The sequence below is a fragment of the Pleuronectes platessa genome, chromosome 7, assembly GCF_947347685.1.
Source record: "Pleuronectes platessa chromosome 7, fPlePla1.1, whole genome shotgun sequence".
Classification (NCBI taxonomy): domain Eukaryota; kingdom Metazoa; phylum Chordata; class Actinopteri; order Pleuronectiformes; family Pleuronectidae; genus Pleuronectes; species Pleuronectes platessa.
This window is the reverse complement of record NC_070632.1, coordinates 12,312,543-12,334,332: the sequence shown is the minus strand read 5'-3', so window position 1 is coordinate 12,334,332 and position 21,790 is coordinate 12,312,543. Positions and strand designations below refer to the sequence as shown.

Below are 21,790 nucleotides of genomic sequence, written 5' to 3'. Positions count from 1 at the left end.
AAATCACGTCACACATCGAGTGGCTACAATTTTTTTTATTATGAATATTATTCAATATCTTCACTGTTATACTGTATGTTCTCACCAAAATCACGCCACAGGTCCAGTGTCTCCTGCTGCATATGTTACAATACTTAGTTCGGGAAATTTCTGTAGTTTTAATGGTCTCAACGTTGTTTAAGAAAGTGTATTGGCACCAACACGTCAAAAACAAGGAGACCCTTGATGGTTATGCAAAACCACAGAAAATGTATTTCTCAAATTTTAACCAGAATCTCTTCAACATTGAAGCCATGTAAGAAGGTGCCATATTTGCTTTCCACAATCCAGAATCAAATTTTATTTCATATTTTCGTGAATTGACGTACAGTAATGACTCAAACACATAATCCATCTGAATACTTTCTTCCTCCTGGAAGTTGAACTTGTTCCTGCTCAACGAGCTGCTGAGCCTGACAGACTCCGCCTGCTGTAAACACACTGTACACACGTACACTGATGAAGAACAGTGTGTTGCCACCGCATCAATAAAACCTCCTCCGGTCAAGGTGCGAATGAGCTCCGGGCGCCGTCACCCATGAGAGAGAGAGGAAACAACTTTCTGTTTGGCTCACTTGGATTATTCTGAGTCATTTGGTTATTTTTTATTTCCCCCCTCGTTTCCTTAATCTTTAAAGCAGACTTTGGTTCATATATGATATTAATTCCAATAGTTTTCTTTAATTCAGTTTATTTCATTTCATGCCACACTTGTATTTTCTGTCTGCAGCTGCCATTGGATGGATTTGGAGATGAATGTCATTATGTGGTTTTCATTTTATACATTCTATAGACAGTGAAAACAATATTTGAACACATAAATGCTTTCCCTTCCCACACAGGGTTGAAAAGATTAGTCCATTCAGCGATTAGGAAAATAATTGACAACTACTTAACTAATATTCTCTGATTACAGCCTCTTGAATGACACGTTTCTGCTCGTAATGATCTTTTATTGTTGTAAACAGCCGTTTTGAGGTATTTGGATGAAGAAGGCAGTGAGGATGTGGCGTTTGGCTCTGCTAAGCTGTGATGGAGGCTTTTTATCTTTTTCTCACAGACTTGTAGAACAATTTATTAACAAATAAACACTAATGAGCAGATCATCTAAAATTACACTAGTTTGGAGCTGCAGCCCTTTTCCTGAAGCTATTTGAACACTTAACATCATTAAACTCTTCTGTAGATTTCCTGCATCTTGCTGCCTTTGTAGCACTGAAGCTTTTCTAACATTAGTGTCACGACACATTTTTACCACATGACGCTTTTTAAGGTGGTTTACATGTTTATTTCCAGGTCTGTATGGTAACGACGGGCTGTTGCCGGCTCGTTGGCAGCTGCCGTACAGCGGCAAGACCCTGAACGAGCAGCTGCTGTCCTCTCCCACTCTGCTGTGGCTCGGACCTCGGCTCGGCCTGGACACGCACACTGCCATGGAGCTGCTGTGTCTCATCGGGGCGGCGCTGAGCCTCGCCGCCATGCTGGTGGAGGCCCTGCGAGACAGCGTGGTTTTCTTCTGCCTCTGGGCCTTGTACCTGTCCATGTACCAGGTGAAGTTATATCAGCAGTACTCGGTTTTTCTCTCCTCCACAATGTTTCCAGTTGTCATGCTCTTCTTCATCAAATTGTTCATTGTTTGTTTCAGGTGGGCCAGGTGTTCCTCTACTTCCAGTGGTAAGTGTTATGGACATTGGGATAAAAAACGAAATATTTACTGATGTTTATAGCACGTATGTGTATATACACATTGCTTCTATGAATAGTAGTTGGAAGAAGGAGCCCAAGACGGGTTAACTACCACCCCACACACATTTGTTTCCCTCTGCTCTTTCAACAGGGACAACCTGCTCCTGGAGACCGGGTTCCTCTGTATCCTCGTTGCTCCACTGACAATAATCAGAGGGTCACGAGGGGTCAGGGAGCACGATCACGTGACCTTCTGGCTGACCCGCTGGCTTCTCTTCCGGCTCATGTTTGCCTCTGGTGTGGTTAAGCTCACTTCACGCTGTCCCACGTGGTGGGGCCTGACAGGTTAGTGTAATTCTCTGTATTGAGTTTGATTTTTGTCATATATAAGTGATTTGTAAGGAAAAGAGGGCAAACTGGGTCCAGGCATGTTTTTGATAGTAACAGGGATGTTAATTATACTGTGAAGAAGTTCCATACAGATAAAACCTGCAGTTCAACATCTCATTGTCACTGTCACGGTCTGATCATAATCTTTGCGGTCCTTTATTTACTTCTGGCAATGAATCAATTTCCATTGTGTGTTTTTCCTTGTGATGAATAGCTTTGACCTATCACTATGAGACTCAGTGTATTCCCACTCCTCTGGCCTGGTTTGCTCACCATTTGCCCGTGTGGTGGCAGAAGTTCAGCGTGGTGGGAACATTTGTCATCGAGATCGCTGCACCTTTTTTGTTCTTCAGTCCTCTACGTCGGCTCAGACTCGGCTCTTTTTACTTGCAGGTGAGTGAAAATTCAAATGCTCCATTTTGAAGTCTTATGATTTCTCCCCTTTTGTTTTCCTTCTTGAATTTGAGTTATCAGCTTCATGTTCACTTCTTGAATTATACCAATGTGAATCGTTGCACAGTGGTTATAAATACATCTAGATATTCTTCACACTGTCTCTTAAGTCTACAATTAACAGGTTTAGCTTCAACCGATAAAACCGATATACTCCTCCATTAGCCTCATCGTTGTGTGCATATTGTTTGATCTGATTCCTCCTTGTCTCCTTTGTGCAGGTGCTGCTGCAGGTGCTCATCGTCTTGTCCGGAAACTACAACTTCTTCAACCTGCTGACGTTGGCGCTCAGCCTGTCACTGCTGGATGATCAGCATGTACTATTCTGGCTACGCAGGGCAGACACGACCGACAACAATAGTATGATTAAACACATTTATATTTATGTACACATACACAGGCTTCCAATTTAGAAGAAAATCATTGTTGCTATCAGTTGTTCGTCAGTTACTAAGGACTTTAATAATATCCATGTTTTAAATCCAGAAACACTTTGTAGCATATGTTATTATATTTAACCCCCACCAACACCTACAAATTGTGATCAGAAAATGTAACTGCTAATTCATATGAACCATGTCACACATACAGAGCTGCAATGTGGACTTAAACCGTTTATACGTTCTGGTGTTGTTTACTTACCAGAGAATCACCCTCCCCCCCCCCCCCCCCCCCCCCCCCCGCCTCGCTCTGATCAGAGTCCAGACTGTGGGCGTGGCTGTGTTACCTGGTGGAACTGGCAGTTTGGTCCCTCATAGTCTTTGGATCAATTATTTGCTTTGACCTGAAGATGGATACGGCGAAGAATGCCATCTCCTCCAGGACAGGTATTGAGTTGTGGTGTCAAACGTAGACTCTGTATTAAGATGGACAACGCGTTTCCTCTTCCTTCCGTAATGTATGGAGCTAAAATTTGCGCTTTAGGGCTAGTGATTCCGGAGTTTAGCTGCACCATCCAGGTGCTGTGCATACACCCACTGGAGGAATCACTCGATGATGCATCAATGTCATTTTAGGTACCTAAAATGACAGAAAACATCTTTGGATAAATCTTTTAACCTCAGACTTTTGAGTTGGGTCCATGTCCGCTCCGGGGGACAGAGTTTATGAGCTTTATCACCATTTTGTGTGTGTGTGTGTGTGTGTGTGTGTGTGTCGCTATTTGCATTAGCAGTTTCATTTGTTGACATTGCCGTATTTGTCTTCACAGCCATCACATTTCACCAGTTTAACCAGTTTCTGAAGACTGTCACAATCCCCTCTATCTGGATTGGGGTTCTCTCTCTCACCTGGGAAATGATAACAGCGATGTTCAGGTAAAGGCTGAATTATAGTCCTGCGACTGCAACTGCGGAAGGCCACGCAGCTGCATCGACGGACTCGTTTTGGTTTATACTTCTCTAACGTGCTGCGCATGTTGCAACGCAATTCACCGCCAGAACCCTAGGCGGAGTAACGTTTTTTTTTCAAAGACAAAACACACAAAGAAGAGACGTCTTCTTCTTCGTCGACTGTTTATTTACATTGCCACTCCGGCTCCTCATAGCCTATTTCTGGCGGACAAATCGGCCAGTCAGTGACGGGTTATACAAGTGGTCATACTTTCGGATATATTCTGCCAAGTGCTCTTCTATTTGGTCCATATTCGTTCTTCTAAATCTTCCGTGATTTCCGCGTATTGTAGGGCATGAAACCGGAAACTAGACTCCGGACGGGATGTAGTAAGCAGACCAATCACAAGCCTTGCGGGCTGCGTGAGGCTCGCGTCGTTTTGTCGTGTAGTTAGAAAAATTGGCGGACGCACGCAAGCCCGCAGAGGGCACGAAAGGGGCGTCTTGCGTGTCTTGCGTCCATGCGTGCGTGCGTGCAACCCGACTATAATTCGGTCTTAAGTCTTTCCTGGTGTGGAGTATCTTTTTTATTTATAGTATATGTATTGATTTAAATTACCGCTACAAAAATGATGTACCCGATGGGGTTTTGCAGGTGTGCATGCGTCTCTGGTTTCCTGAAGAGGTTTTGTGGCACCGTTCAGTGGACCGTGCTCGCTGCTGCTGCTGCTGCTGCCATGTTCACTGTCAGTCTGGTGAGTGCTGCTGGAAGTTTAGTTCGTCATTATAAGTCCCTATATAAGTACTCACTGAAATTCTGCTGTCTTTGTATAGGAGCAAGTCAGATTATCAGTGTTTTCTCTCTTTTCTGTTTCAGGTGCCCTACACCTATATGGAGCGTGATTCTCATGCCAGGTTGTGGCCAGGAGTGCGTCGGACCTATGAGCTTGTGGATCGCTACCAGCTGGTCAACTCGTACGGCCTCTTCAGAAGAATGACAGGTGTTGGCGGGCGGCCAGAAGTGGTCATCGAGGGAAGCCATGATGGAATCACGTGGATGGTGAGAGGACACAAATCCTGATGGTTTAAACTGGCCCTAACTATGTCTGTGAATTGATTCATTTAATGTAAACTTGTTGTATAAGAAAGATGCTTTTATTTTCCAAAGATCTGTAATTGTGAACTACAAATCCTTCCAAGTTGTTTGTATCTTTCCAAGTTGTTTATAGATATATTGTTTTCTTTTTTTCCCTTCTAGGAGATTGAGTTCATGTATAAGCCCGGGAACCTAAGTGCACCCCCCGCCAGTGTTGCCATAGTTACTTTGAAAAAGTAACTAAGTTAGATTACAAGTTACTTGATTTTAAAAGTAACTAAGTTAGATTACAAGTTACTTTATTAGTTACATTCAGCAGCTGCCGACAACACCCCCGCCGCCTCAACATAAAAATGACAACCGTTTTGCCAACACTAACTTTATTAGACACCGCCGGAGGTCCCCCCCCCCCCCCCCCCGCGCGAACGGAGGGTTCCCCCAACGGGCGCTGTAGCTGAGGTGATCTGACTGGACCGACACGCGTCCAGAGTCGCTGCCGCCGACCGCCGTACCCGGTCCCCTCCAACCGGTCCCCGCCTTCCGCAGCGCCGACGGACACCGCCCCGCGGCATACTAGAAGGAAAGCCCCCGCACCGCGGATGAGCACATCCCCCCCTAAAAAAACGTCGAGGCGTGCCGCACACCGAGCCTCCGGCGGCGTGGTGAGGAGGGCGACGGGGCGACTGCTCCCCCAGCCGCAGGACGTGCCCAGCGGGTTAACCACAAGTACCGAAATAGTAACGCAAGGTGACTTGGACAAGTAACTTTAATCTGATTACTGGTTTGGAAATAGTAACGCGTTAGATTACTCGTTACTGAAAAAAGTGGTCAGATTAGAGTAACGCGTTACTAAGTAGCGCGTTACCGGCATCACTGCCCCCCGCAGTGGTTACGCCTCACCAGCCCAGGTTGGACTGGCAGATGTGGTTTGCTGCTCTTGGGCCTCACACTCAGGCTCCGTGGTTCACCAGCCTCATGTACAGACTGCTGCAGGGAAAGAGAGATGGTATGCTCCCTCGGAGTACTGCAGTTCATTTAATGCTCTGAATCCCTTCAGTCTTTCAAAAGAGATTCATCTCTGAATCAATAGGACAGGAATCTACAGCACTACTCTGTATGGATGTTGAAGCAACACTAAGAACCTTTTTTACCTTTTTTAAACAGCAGCTTTAATGATGGTTCACAGACTTGAAACAGGGAGAATGTTTCCTCTCTCATTCCCACTCCTCCCCCTGAACGTATGTTCTTGCTCTATGTAAGGGGAGATAATAGAGTAAGAGGATAATTGGGCTGATTTCAGACCGATTAGCTTATTGTATTTCTTTGCCAACACCCTTACTGCGATGTTACAGCGGGTGCTTTGTCATTCACTAATTGGGTTGATAAATGGTTTTGTGTATCTGCAGTGATCGAGTTGATTCAGACGGATGTGTCCCAGTATCCGTTCCACCAGCAGCCTCCTGCCTACGTCCGAGCTCATCGCTACAGATACTGGTTCACTCAACCCAAAGCTGATGGGTTAGTGCCCTCTCTCTCTCTCTGTCCTTCTCCCTCTGTCTCAGAGTGTTGCACTGAAATCTCGCAGTCAACCCCCTGGGAAATATTACTCGCAAATTATAAGCAAATACACGAGTACTAACATGATTTGTCACAGTTTTTAGCTGTTTTGAAATGATTTAAAATGAATCGTTGTCAGGCATCATTGTATGTTGTCATTGTATATAATATAAAAAAAATTCTAGATTCTGTTTCCATTATTTTATTTTTTACATGTACCCTTGCGCTGCTACTTGTTATGTGCTGCTGCGTCACATTGAATTTCCTCTGCAAAGGATCACCCTTAAAGTATCTTATTTTATCTTATGGAGGCATTTTCAAGTTCGATGCATTTTTTATTGTGCAAACATGACCTCAGTAAACATACAAAAAAAGTTGTAAGTATGCATTCTTTATTATGTGAATATCACACAATGTTTGATACTTATTTTACTTACTTTATTGTTATCCCGCATCCTTCATGACATGACGTTGTGGTTTCAGTCTTTTCATAATAAAACAACACAAATCTTCACCTGTACACAAACAAAAGGACATTAACTCTGGCTGATCTTTGTTGGCAGTTCTTACCCAGAGCGCTGGTGGAGGAGGGTCTATGATGAAGAATTCTATCCCACAGTGCACCTGGGCCACACGGCCCTGGAGAGCATGCTCAATCAGCACGGACTCAAGGTGAATACCTCCTTAAAATCTCCTTTCTCTGTTTTATCCATGATACATTTTTCATTAGAAACTTTAGAAAACATGTGAAAGAAATGCCACCTTTCCTGCTTTATTGAAATGGTTTTAATTTGTCTGTAGGACAAATCGCCAGCACGTCCCATGTCCAACAGGACCGCAGCCAAGGGGGTGAGGTGGGTGCGCTCTCAGGTCAGAGGAGTTCCTGCCCACATACTCATCTGGACCCTCATTGCCTGCAGCGCCACCCTCTGTCTCCTCCAGGGATTGCTTAAAGGGAACAAAGGGACTCCACTTACTCATGAGGCTGCTGCGACTGTGAACGGTCATACAGGAAATTCAGATGATCATAAGAAGGAGGAGGAAGACGAAGAAGAAGAGCACAGTGAAGAAGAGAAGGACCATGTTGGTGATGACGAAGAGGGTGAGGAAGAAGAAGAAGAAGAGGAGGAGGAGGAGGAGGAGGAGAAGGATGAGGAGGATGACAAAGAAAAAGATGAGATTGTCCCAAAGGAAAAAATTTGATAAAGTTTCAGGTAATGACTACTATCACCGCCTGCCTTGATGAAATGTTTCCAAAATGACCAAAGAAATTATTTTCATTCTAAGCTTATTATTATTTCCCAGTAAGCTAAAAAAAAAATTGTAAAACTGTACTGCGACCTCCTGCAGTACAGTGTTTGTAAGTCAGTTGTCTACAAACCAGTCACCTAATCCCTGTAGGTCACTGGTTTTCATTCAACAGATCTCATGTAACAGGTCACACATTTTAAAACTTCCCTCGTTGGATTGCTCAACTTTCAAAGGAAAAGTGATTCAGCAGATCAAATCATGTGGAATCAAAGTAGAAACACTGAATTTGAATTATAAGACTTGTTCTGATTTGTTCATGTTACTGTGCCACTTTGTCTACTGTTTGTGTAAAGTGCAGTTGCACACATGCTGTTGTGTTTGTGTATATCTGAGTGTGTGTTTGTCCCTTGCCTCTACTGCTGTATGCACAGAACTTTGAAAAGCAACTCTGCACCTTTTCCTTATTTTCACACCACTGTGCCTTTTCGCACTCTCAGTATTCAAGATGAGATATTCCCACTAAATGTTGCAGTTCTTAAAAAAATGTATTTTTAGAAGATGAAAATGCCTTGTAATAAAAGTTTTTCTTTAAAGTTTTTATTGAAAATGTGTCGCAATTAGGTTGCATATACACCAGTTTCATTTTTAGAACATGTGTGCACAAGATAAAATATACAGTTGCTAAGGATATATTCTGTGATAAGGATAAGCCCAGCTATAGTTTTATATAAAGCATATCTTTTTCATCATTGAGATCGCTGCCGTCTGTTTCACCACTTCAGTATTCCAGGACAGTACTTGTCGATCAGAGACTGGTAGTAGCTCTTCAGCTCGTCAACATCGGGTATGTTGGTGGTCTTTGTGTACAGGTCAAATTTGCTGTGGAGAGCATATGAAAGCCCAGCGTCGGGTCAGAACTGTGACTAGGATCATTTGAATATGAAACGGGAGGACACTCACTTGAACTCTTGGACCCAGGGCATCATACTCAGGTCTTTGTCGTTGCAGAGATGCATGTAGTCCCCGCCAGTGTGCCAGGGGTAGAATGAGTGGAACCGGATCATGTACATTCCCTGAAGAGAGAGAACTGAGCCTGTGAGCACTGGACAGGACAGGAGGTCACGGCAGCTTCACTGTAATTTGATATTTATTCTTTATGCAAGAATGACAAGAAGCACCAGCTTTCACTCCTGTTTGTTCACTCCTGTTTGTTCACTCCTGTTTGTGCACCATCACCTAAAACTTTTCAATAGTGATTTAAGGTAAAAGGTCACTCACCTCCTCTGGGATCTGGCACTTGTTGAACTTCAGAACTCTGTAGAGATACTCTGAGGACAACACAGGAAGTCAAACAATGTTAAAGATAAACAGGCACTTCAATTGGAGCACACATCTTTTTACCTCTGAGGTACCAGGGAACTTGGTGGAAGGATGTAGTATGAGTCAAGGAAGAACCCATTCAATTTTGGTGATGATGCAGGTCAGGACGTGGAACCAGGATGTTTCTGTTCCTAGTTTAACATTATGAGATGAGGTGTTTTCGCAAGTGAATAACAGTGAAAGAGTGATGTAATCAATACAACTTTATTTGTATAGCCCATATTCACAAATCACGATTTGTCTAATAGGGCTTAATAAGGTTCAACATCTTCTGTCCTTAAACTATAAATAAATAATACATATGAAAATGTCTGATAGAGATGAAGGGAGCAGCAGTGAGTGAGGGAGTGGGAGAGAGAGAGAGTGGGAGAGAGAGAGAGTGCAATGATTTCTCGTACCATCATGGCCCCAGGACATGAGGACTTTGTCCAGCCCGCAGTTCGGTTCATAGATCCCATATTCAGAGCTGAAGAGAGAAAAATTAATCAACTCCCTACATAGAACTGATGGTTGTAAAGCTGAAATACATAATAATTGATGGATTATTGTTTCCAGACATTTAATTTCATCAGGGTTTTTTCAATCTCTGCTTTTTCATTTTCCTAAACTGACAAAATGAACATAGAGAATGTGTTTGAATCTTTAGCTCAACATTACTGTATTTAAGAATAGGACTAAAGGGCATACTGCAAAGTGCATATTTAAATGAACAAAGTAAACAATCAAACTGAGATTAATAACTTGGGTGAGGGAACATGAGAGTACGGACTTGTATCTTGGATCTTTGTCGTCTGGGTTTTCGAGGAAGGTGGTGTCTCTGAACACAACGGAGTTTTGGTACTTGCATCCCACTGGGAAGGTGTCGCCCACTACAGCCCACTGCAGAGAACACAGACACACGAGTACAATGGGTTACATGTGTCCATATATTTTATTTAGAATTTAAAATTTCAAAGAGTAATTGTTTTTGGCATGCCAATAGATAGAAGTAAAAAAAGATATACTGAAAAACTTTGTGGTAGATAACCATAAATACAAAAATTATAACTTTTTTTTAATGCAAAATGTGAACATAAATCTTTTCTCAATTGTTGCAGAACCTGTCTCTTACCTGAGGTTCATCCCAAAGAGCCATGATCTTCCCGACATCATGAATCAGACCCACCAAGTGGAACCAGTCTGGAGGAGGGACAGTGAATATTAATAGATTCATATACCAAAAATGCTTGTACAACGTGTATTTGTGTGTTTGTCTGTCTCTCCCTGTGTGGTACCTTTGTCAGGGTGGGCTTCGCGGATGCCTTCTGCGGTCTGGAAGGCGTGAAAGGAGTTGGGGAAGTCCACGTCAGGGTCGGACTCATCCACCACCTGGTCCAGGGACATGACGGCGTCCATTATCCCCATCTGACTGTGGCTGCAGCCGCTCCACTCATAGTGCTGCAGGGAGGTGAGAGTCACATCGTTACTGGGGGGGGGGGGGGGCATTCTGTCTTCTTTTAACAGTAATTTGTTTTTACAATATCCCAGAAGTCCAGAGTAAGTAACCGTGGCAGGATACTTAACAGGAAAATGTCCCTGTGTAACACTCGAACTAAGTGCAATTGAGGTTGTTGAACCGAGGTTAAGTCCAGACAGAACATCTATTGGCCCATTGCCCGCAGCGTTCACTTTAGAAGACTTGTAATCTGTCGGCTCAGTCTGAAACAATCACTTGGTTTTCTAGTGCAAAACAGAAATACACTAAACAAAACCTATCTGAGCAGGTCTGTGATCAGAAGTTGTTAAGTTCTCATGTTGCTTTTACTTCAGATCTCACCTTTTTCTTTACAAAGTCCAGGGTTTGGTTGGTGTGCATCAACTTATATGTCCTGAAGACTCGGTCAATGAGGCTTCCAGTCTGAAACACAGATCAATTATCTTACAACATCCTACCTATCTTAAGTAAAGACTCAGAACTCTGTGTTGAATCAAAATGGCAAACAACCAACAATATCACCCATCTGCAACATCTGCATTTCTGTCAAAAGTTACCAACGCTCACTTACCAATGCAGCACATTTTGCTAAATGCTGGAGGGAAGGTTCATTAGTGCAGTGTAAAGGGGAGTCACTGAGTTTCTTCAAATGAGTAGATGATTATGTGTGAGCAGGTTGACAAGGTATTGATTGGAGAACCAGGGAAGAGACGAAGAGCTGTGCCCGTTTCAGGTGGTAGAACCAAATCTCAGTCGGAAAGTGCTGCTCATAAGTTCAGATAGACTCTATACATAACTAAACCCCTATAAAAGTTGTACGTCTTTGTTTTGCCCATTAAGACTTATTTCGAGCGTTGTCTCCTGAAGACAGGCTTTAAATGCTTACCTCAAAGTTCCTGTAGTTCTTCCTTCACTTTGTTTTCATTCTTCTCCAAGTCCCGGCCGATATGCAGGGATGGGTCTGGACCCTGGATTTAAAGTTCACCCAAAAATGATAATTCACTCATTATCCACTCACCCCTTTGCCGTTAGAGGGGTGGTTGAAGTGTTTGAGCTCACAAAACACTGCAGGAGTTTCAGGGTAAACAGTGTAGCAGCCTAAAGGTCCACCACAAGTGGCTAAGCTAGCGGAGGTTAGCACTAGCAAGATAGCTCACTACCAGCGGAGGTAAGCCTTAGCAAGATAACTCACTAATATTCAGTTGTATTGGATTCGGTCTGCTACACTGTTCACCACCTGCAAGTCAAACACTCCCCCCCCCCCCCCCCCCCCCCACACACACACACCCATCGGCAAAGGGTGAGTAGATAATGAGTGAACTACAAATTTTAAAGGTTTCTGAGGTGTCGCGTTCTCAAGGCTCCAAATAGGTTTTATGAGGTCACACCTTTGACCGCCAGAATCTAATTGTGAATCTGACACATTTTAAGAAATTCCCTCACGGTCTTCTATGTATTCACAAGAATCATACGGGCGTAAAAACCTGAAATCATGACGCCTCCAGCCACTGGCTGTCACCAGTGCGGAAGCAAAAATAATTGTGTCCTCAGTGCTACCCTGTAACATTTGTAGAGAACATGGTTGTCCACTTTCAAAACTGTATTCTGAAGAACAGTATGAGCAGGATGTCAATCCATCAGAAACACAATCATATACAAATACATACATAATTTAGTCCTTGATAGCGGCCCAGATGAGAACCTTTGTACGTGTAGCTGGGTTTGTACTCGCAGTCGGGCAAAACATCTTGTAGGAACTTGCTGTTTATCAAAGGCACTTCAAACCAATACAACAGAAATTAGAGCAGAGGATTACTTTGTGCTTCAATCGAGGAAATCACTTTCATCCTGATGTGAAACCAAACGAGACACAGAAATTGTCTCTCACCATGGAGGAGAACGTCTCGTGGGTCTTCCCTCAGCATGTCGACTGTAGACCTGCTCTGTTTCGTGTTGGAGTGACTTGCAGCCGTCTGAGGTATGTGTTCAACATCACCCGCTATCATAGCAGACTCATCTGTGGGACTGAAGCCACAGGACAATAAAATCAGAGAAGTGCTCCACATTCAAATGTGCCACAAAACCACTGACTTGATACACAGTGTGAGCATCTGAGCAGAAATGATAAAGAAGTAGTTGTAGTTTGAGACGCGTTGTGGTGCAAATTCATGTCAGAAGGAATGATGTCTGGGCTGATGCATGTCTTTACCAACATAGAGAGAGATGTGCTGGGAGTCAATAACAGTGAATCTGGAGCCTTCACCCTGGAGCTGCCACTGCGTGAAAACAGACACAAAGAACTCAGGTTACACATAATGTTACAGCTGCAAATGTCACGAGAAAACAGAGAAGTGACATTTGGATTTAAAGTCTAAATGAGCTGGGACGAGCTACTTACCGCCACCTCCACATGGTCTGTACCTTCATGGTCCTGCTTGTGGAGGAGTTCAAAAAAGTACTTCCTCTCTGCAGAAAGCCTGTCAGAGGGACATATGCATGTTTACATAGAACTAGGTTATGACATCTTACAGGTTATGAAACTGGATTGTGTTTATGTTAAGACATGAATTTTGGTAACGTTGCACTCCTGCAAGTGAAGCAGTTCCATAGATACATGGCAGAGGACAGTACGGTCCCTAATTTTCTGTCCCTGACTGAACCCGGATATCGTTTCAATACATCTGTCCCAACCTCTCAGGTGCTAACGAGCTTAGATAAGGTATGCAAAGTCTAACACAGGGGACTTGTTAGAGACAGTTTGAAGAATGAATGGTCAATGTTGGTGAAGCAGAAGCTGGAAACCTCCGCGTTGGTACCCCTGTATAGCCTGGATGCCAGACGAACTTAGCCCCGCCCACAACAGATTTGGTCGGGCAGTTCGGTCTGGAGTCGCTCCATTGGGAAAAAATTATAGCCCGACCGGGCCAATCAGATTGTCAGGGCGGGCTTTATACGATGATTGACAGATGATCAACGGTAACGTAATCAGCCACGTCATCACAGTGCCCTTGAATTCGTTTTCAACAAACATGCCTGCCGCTGGCGAGCTGAGATGTGTAGATGCTGCCATTGAGTCTGTTTTAGAAGATATCGACAGCGCATTCATTTTGAAAGAGGAACACAGAACGTGGAGGCGACGCCAGAGCACCGCGCTAATCCCTATCGCCCCGGCGCTTGGCTGTTCACACCGGACACTGAAGCGACGCTGAACCGCCGGGCAGCGCTAATAATATCACCCGTTGATCCAGTAGATCGCTGCACGGCTTTGTGCCGGTCACACCGGAGGCTGAAGCAACACGCTGCGCCAAGGCTGCCTCGCGGTGCTTCAGCCTCCGGTGTGACCGGCACAAAGTTTTAACATGGGAGTGGATGGGAGCCAGCTGTTATTTAAGGCTTGGCGCTGCGCTGAAGCGTCCGGTGTGAACCCAGTAAATAACTCACAATGCGTTGCTTAGCATACGTCACATACTACGTTGCTCTGATTGGTTGTAGGTCTATCCAATTGAGCGAAGAGGAATTTTACTTCCTGGTCAGTTGAAACACGCCCCATAATTTTTTCCCAATGGAGCGACTCCAGACCGAACTGCCCGACCAAATTGTTGTGGGCGGGGCTAAGTTCGTCTGGCATCCAGGCTAACCCCTGTATGGATCAAGATGAATCCTACAAGTGACAATATGCAAGTCATGATTTCATTTTTGCTTGTGATGAGTAAGCAACTCCTGCCGTATAAAATATTTTGCTTCTTTTTAACTTTGTTTATTTCAAGAAATCCACCTGTGTTGTTTACATGTGCTTTTCTCACATGTTTGAATGAGATATTTAGTGGAAATCGTGTAATAATATGTAAGTACATTTATTTTCCCCACATAGACACACATTAAACTCACCTCACTGGTCTGGATATCTGACTAACATATTTCTCAAACTCGCCAGGGGCGGTCCACTCTGCGCCAGTCTAATAAAAGGGAGCAATCAATTATAAATCATTATTAAGAAAGCAAATATTAACACACATTTACATGGACACACATTTTCAATTTTCAAGTCTAATTCAGAATAAGATCAATAGTCAGAATTATAATGTCCATGTAAATGTCTGTGACAGAAATGTAGAAATGTTCCTCTGCTGCTTAAGAAGATGACTGAGATGAATACCTTTCCAACCCATCCCAGTAACTGCAAATTGAGGGGGGAGTCGTCTGTGCTTAGCCACAACTCAGAGTTGTCCTGAGAGCTCAAAGCAAAAACAAACTCTCCTGAGAGAAAAAGGAAACAAGGGGTTATAAGGATTCAGACAGAGATATCTAGGAGATGTATGAAGTGTAAGCATGGTATCAAGAAGGGACTAGTGAGGTACCATCAGTATATGGATGCAGATAGCCAAATATCCTGATTCCATAGTTAGTCCACTTAGGAATGACGGCCAGCTTCAGTACTGTACTTCTGGACTGAAAGAGTGAGGAAAAACAAAGAATCAGCCCCCATGTTTACTCAAAGGGGGACAACCTCTTCAGTCCAGGGACCTGAGGATCTAACATGAGGATGTAGAATGCACCTGTGTAAAAACACCTCACTGTGACACTGAAGAAGAAAAGAGAACACTAAGGTCAAGATCAATCCTCTGGGGATCATGAATGAATGACATTTCATAGTGATCCTTCTGATTGTTGCCGAGATATTTAAGCATAATCCTGCTGAAGAACAAACAAACCAATGGACAAGGGCACAACCACACCCTCCCTGGCTGAGGTAATGATTTACTGAAAAGAATTAATGCAGTGTGGGGTCCTAAGGTCAGGCTCTGACTCACGTGAGGATACAGCAGGTAGTGCGGGTTCTTGCGGAGCTCAGCTATAGATTTGCCGCACCAGTCCTCAAACACGTGCAGATTGGCCCGTCCCTTATACTGCAGGAAGAGAGGAGAGAGTGGAAGTTGTGAACACACTGGGATTTGTTCTGCAATATTTCTGCGGTAGATCAGCTAACCGTCTGGCCTCAGTGTTTAACATCTAAAATCAACAGCTGTACACACCTTTAGATAACACCGGGTGTTAAAGTGACAGAAGTGCTGGTTTCAACTGTCAAACAGGTCCTGTTAGGACTGTAAGGACCTGCTGGACAGTTGAAACCAGCACTTCTGTCCTTACCCTTATCCTTAAACTTGATTATCTGGTCTTTGGTTGTTATGGTGTGAATAGTCGTTTTTTGTTTTTACTTCCTCCACAGTGTAATGGAGGTTTCTGATGTCTGTGTAGCTCATTTAATTCAAAAGACAAATTCAGTGAACTGTCTCTCTCCTAAAAGAGAAATAACCTGTTTTCAATTATCATAACTACAGGGTTCAATACAACAACAAGACTAAAGTCTCTACTTTTATCTATTTACGAGAGGGCCTTTGCATCATAACTTGGAGAAAAAAGCCAAGAAACTTACCTGAGAGCCTATGCCTCTGTCTGACTGTCCCTGTCTCTCTATTCTCAGCTCCTCTCCTTGAGTTTTCTTTGCCTGATGACACATTTGGGAAAGCGCTTTAACACTTTCTCTTATCAATTTGGATTTGACTGGGGTGCTATACTTCCTTGTTTGGATATGTTTTCTTCCCAGGTTACATACACTAGTAGCAGAGAAGCAACACCCATTAAATTGTGAAGTTTTCCAGACACTGAGCATATAACAGCATTTATTGTAATTTTCTTTTTTCAATGAATTAAGACTTGAATTATTTCCAAAATCATAATTTAGATATTTTGGATAACTCAATCTTAAATATTATAGGAATATTATTACACCTACAACCGATGACGAAGCCTTCAATTTCAATGTAACCAAGCCTTCTGAGTCATATACACATCTGACATTTGTAACAAAGCAAACAGTTTAGAATCTGATGAGAGTTCACTGGGACGGGTCTTCTACTAACCAGAGGGTCAGCGGTTTGATACCAGTCTCCACTGTTCCACATGCCAAATTGTCATTTGCAAGATACTGAACCCCAAATTGCGGCTGTGCCGGCAATGTGAGAGTGATGTGTGAGACAGAAAGTGCTGCAGATAAAAGCACTGTATGAATGTTTGTCTAAATGCGTGAATAGCAAAAGAGTTTTTAGGGGTCATCACAAAAACAAGATGATAATAACAAGTATTGGTCATTTTTCATTGTGATATAGAGCAACAGACATGTATAAATGTCAAGGTTTACCTGGATGTATGGGACCCATGAACATAAAGGAAAGTGCACTGGAGGTTAGTGTGACTTCAAAAGAGATGAGTATTTAAGAACATGAAGGCTGCACACACACACTCTAGACCCAGAGGTTTTAGCCAATTACAGACCAATATCTAATCTCCCCTTCATGTCTAAAATCTTAGAAAAAGTGGTAGCCAATCAGCTTTGTGAGTTTCTCCAGGAAAATAATATATATGAAAACTTTCAGTCGGGGTTTAGATCCAATCACAGTACAGAGACAGCCTTGGCAAAAGTCACTAATGACCTTTTAATAGCCTCAGATCAGGGACTTGTGTCTGTCCTCGTTCTGTTAGATCTCAGTGCAGCATTCGACACAATTGACCATCAAATTCTATTACAAAGACTCAAACAGTTAATTAACATTAATGGAACCGCCCTTAACTGGTTTAACTTGTATTTTTCTGATCGCTCCCAATTCGTGCAAATTAATGATGAGTCATCTGTGCGCACCAAAGTAAACCATGGTGTTCCACAGGGCTCTGTGCTCGGCCCAATTCTATTCTCATTATATATGCTTCCACTAGGAAACATTATCAGGACACACTCGGTAAATTTCCACTGCTATGCGGATGACACCCAGTTATACTTATCAATAAAACCAGAACAAAGTAATCAATTAACTAAACTTTGAGCATCTCTCAAGGACATAAAAACCTGGATGACCCGCAATTTTCTCTTATTAAACTCAGACAAAACAGAGGTTATAATACTTGGCCCTAAACACCTTAGAGATACATTATCTAATGATATAGCTGCACTAGACGACATTGCCCTTGCTTCCAACAAAACAGTCAGGAACTTGGGAGTGATCTTCGACCCTGATTTATCCTTTAATAGTCACTTAAAACAAATTTCTAGAACCGCCTTTTTCCACTTGCGTAATATCGAAAAAATCAGACATGTCCTTTCACAAAAAGATGCAGAAAAACTAGTCCACGCCTTTGTTACATCGAGACTGGACTATTGTAATTCATTATTATCAGGCTCCAGCAGTAAGTCGTTAAAGACTCTACAGCTTGTCCAAAATGCCGCAGCACGTGTCCTGACGAGAAAAAAGAAAAGAGAGCACATTTCTCCAGTATTAGCATCGCTACACTGGCTTCCAGTTAAATCTAGAATAGAATTTAAAAAATTTTAAATTCTATTCTTTTCGTGCAGCTCTCATTTTTCTAACTACACGTCGAAATGACGGACAGCCCACGGATAGCCCTTGGCTGTGATTGGTCCGCTAACGCCAGCATTTCGGAATGGAAACTTCCTGTTCCATTCCCTACATCACAATAAACCAAAATCACAACTACGACTCTATGATTAATGTGACAGTGTGTTAAGCCAGCGGCGTTGTCCGGCTGACGGTGGCTGGTTAGAGCACTTACGGCATGTGTGTACGGTCACATGAGGTTATAACGAACTTTCATAACGGGGCTAGCGGGCTAACCACCATGCTAACTGCGGTGGGAACAGCGCAAAAACCCGCTGACTTTAATCCCACGGCTGACATGACACTGTTTCTCAACCACCGTCAGGTTAGAAGCAAACACTTGGTAGTAGCTAGTATCGGGTGTCCCTGCTGACTGTGGGTGGAAGCTGGGGGGAAGCTAGCTGCCTCCGTGTAGCTTCAAGCTGTTGCAGCTGTTGAATTAGCAACGCAGTTTGGAAACAAGACCGGTGAACCGCTGCGTTAAGACACGATAACATAAGCATTATGACCCACTGGGTGTCACTTTATTTCAGCAAAAACTGTCGCGTCATCAACATCCTTTTTCTGTTAGTTGCCATCGTTCACTGTGTGTGAGGAGCCGGGAGGACGTAAATAAACCAGCGTGGACTTCTTCTATACCTCATGAGGTAGGCTTCTCTAAGCTCGACTTCCGTTGCGCCATCTACTGTTCTGGCGGTGAATTGTTTTCACAACAAAAAGGCTTGTAGAACTATAAATCAAAAAGGGTCCGTCCGCTCCGTCCGTCCGTCAGTCCGCAACGGACTCGGAGAAGCATACCGAGGCCTTTACTCTTCTCCATCCCTTTCCCCCTTCCCCGGAATCCCTTTGCTTTATCACCCGCAGATCCAGGGCCTCTGTGGCCGCACCATGGATTGCGGTTGTTGATCGCGCACCGGGGGTCGTGGTGGTGGACCCAGTGTGGCGGATTCTGTGTCGTATGGGCTGATCGTGGTGGTGGCGGACCCTGTGTCGCGTTGGCATCGGGTACGGGCATTAGACCAGGACCGCGGCGGCGGCTCGTGGTGGGTGGCGGTGGACGGTGACTGAGGACTGGAGTGGCATTCTGGTCTGGATGGTGGATCGTGGTCCTGCTGGTTGCTGAAATGGACTGTGATTGCAGCGGGACTGCTTGGCATGTCATGTTGGGGTTGTCCTTCGGGATGTTTACCCTCATGAAATGCTGCTAGAGACTTTAATCTTTAATCTTGAAGACTTTAATCTTGATGATGTTTTCCTACACGTGGCATCTATTGCACTTCTGTCCGTCCTGGGAGAGGGATCCCTCACATGTGGCTCTCTCTGAGGTTTCTATGTATTTTTACCCTGTTAAAAGGGTTTTTAGTAGTTTTTCCTTACTCTTGCTGAGGGTTAAGGACAGAGGATGTCACACCCTGTTAAAGCCCTATGAGATGAATTGTAATTTGTGAATATGGGCTATACAAATTAAATTTGATTGATTGATTGATTGACACACATGCAAACATACACACACACTTTTGTTTTCCAGGGTTGTGGAATATCGCTGGTCGTCCATGCAGCTGAGTCCTCCAAGTTATTTGGTTGGTCCTGCAAAACCCACACATTTAATTAACTTTGCCTTAGCTCCTCTGCACAAACACATACTCTTAGATCGCCATATTTTCTATTACTGCTTCTTTATCCTTACCAAGTTGTCAGAAATGGATTTCCTCCAGATGTTGCTGACACTGTAAGCTTTCAGGCCTGAGGAAGTGAGTGAAAACAATCAGAGCAATACAGCTGGGACAGGCAAATATGCAACGATTGTACACAGATGGGCAATGCTGTCACTTGATATTGATCCTACAATTCTATTGGTCTGAGAGAGATTAACCATACTGATATAAGAGGCTAAAAACTTTAATGGCTGATATATATATATATATTTTTTTAATTGGTAATGACCCCCAAGATGTTGTTATTAATCCCTTATGACAAGGAAATTAGTTGAGCCTTTATTTGTATATTAATAAACATGTATATATATATATATATATATATATATATATATATATACGTAGAATTTGCTAAGTTGATCAAAAATAAAAAGGAGACGGATATCTTGTGAAAAGAGGAGCCTTACACTCAGAAGGTTTCGAGGGTTATGACATCTTGGAAAACATCGTTTTCCAAGATGTCTCTCTCTCTCTCTCTCTCACACACACACAGACACACACACACTTTACTTGAGTGTTTATTTTCCTGACGACTTTTGCTTTTACTCACTACATTTAAACACAAATTTCTGTACTTTCTACTTCTTATATTCTCATAACTGGCTCGTTACTTGAGCAGCGGAGGTTGGAGCAGCGCGCGCCTTTACAGACGGCGCACCCCTCTCTCGCTCACTCGCTGCCCCCTCCCTCGGGAGATGCGCGAAAAGCTGTGGTCGGGCTGCCTTCAGAAACTTTGATACGAGTTTTACTTCCTCGAGATAGTACAGTTTGATAGTCTTCACGGCGCTCCGCCAGGGCCGTGACCGAATCTGGCAGGGCCGATCCGAGGACCTCACTAAACCATCCAATGGGTAGTAGCGACGTGTGTACAAAGGGCAGGGACTTAATCAGTAGCTCGGTTCAGTTCAGTCTCTATTATTCGGTCTGAAGTTTGGCAGCAAAACGAGACTGTGTCCAGGGATTTTTTTCTTTTCTGTACTAGCACTGTGCAGGTTGTTAACAAAAGAGAAACTATCTCAATTTGTGTGACTATAACTTGTTTCCCTTTGCTGAGTTATCATAAGCGGCATTGTGTATCACTCCTGCTACTGATGAAAGGTCCATGTTTAGTGATATTTACAGATTTTTTAAAGTGGTTATACTGTGGTTTATTAGTGTTCTTAGGCAGACACAAGAGGCACTTGTTTATTCTGTTGTGTTCATTCTTTGTTGTCCCCAGAAGTTCAGATGTTTGTGGCATCTGTTCAGATGTTTTTTTGTGGCTGTAGAGGCCTACTATAAAAAGCACATAGCATTTTAAATGTAGGTACATTTCAACACCAGATACTTTTGATACTTAAGTATATTTAATATGAGCTACTTTTATGTTTGTAAATGTTTCAAACATCGTTTGCATGTGATTGGGTCTGGAGCCTTTAACTTCTCTCTTTTTAATCTGTTATTTATATCAAGTACAGGCACATGATCCTGTGGTGTTCGATCAGTCTTTTTAAATAATTTGTCCGACTGTTATCCTAAACTTTGGACCACTACACATAGGTAGGTAAAAGTCATGAACATAAACTTACTTGAGTTATGGTTCCATGCCTGAGTACCGATCATCTCAAAGTAGACTGCCAAAGTTCCGAGCAGCAAGATCGTGCCGAACATGAGACACTTGTCTCTGCGCCGCAGCCGCGTCAGGGGGGAATCTATCGTCATCTTCTGGACTCTGAGCTGAGACTAAACCTTTTTACACAGCCTGGGTTTCCAGATGTGTCCGTTGTCAATTTGATTGTGCGTCAGAGAGAGAGAGAGAGAGAGAGAGAGAGAGAGAGAGAGAGAGAGAGAGAGTGAGAGAGTGAGAGAGAGAGAGAGGGAGAGAGAGAGAGAGAGAACAGCCGGCTGCTCTAGGTGCAGCCGGCTGTGAGAATAACTTCCCTGTATTACCGTATAGTGACATCGAGTGGCTACAATTTTTTTTATTATGA

At 43.4% G+C, this 21,790-nt stretch overlaps 1 protein-coding gene and 1 pseudogene across 1 annotated transcript; one reads left to right on the top strand and one right to left on the bottom strand.

Moving 5' to 3' along the window:
- The first annotated feature begins 1,043 nt into the window (after positions 1 to 1,043).
- On the top strand, positions 1,044 to 8,399 carry LOC128444115 (lipase maturation factor 2). The gene is made up of 15 exons (XM_053426422.1): positions 1,044 to 1,068; positions 1,336 to 1,589; positions 1,685 to 1,713; positions 1,877 to 2,070; positions 2,330 to 2,508; positions 2,790 to 2,928; positions 3,267 to 3,395; positions 3,779 to 3,884; positions 4,555 to 4,654; positions 4,777 to 4,959; positions 5,158 to 5,206; positions 5,882 to 6,001; positions 6,402 to 6,513; positions 7,116 to 7,224; positions 7,354 to 8,399. The coding sequence occupies exons 1-15, from the start codon at positions 1,044 to 1,046 to the stop codon at positions 7,753 to 7,755; spliced, it is 2,130 nt and encodes a 709-aa protein (XP_053282397.1). The 3' UTR covers positions 7,756 to 8,399.
- Positions 8,385 to 21,625, bottom strand: LOC128444345 (beta-1,4-N-acetylgalactosaminyltransferase 3-like; annotated as a pseudogene).
- Between the last annotated feature and the right edge of the window lie 165 nt (positions 21,626 to 21,790).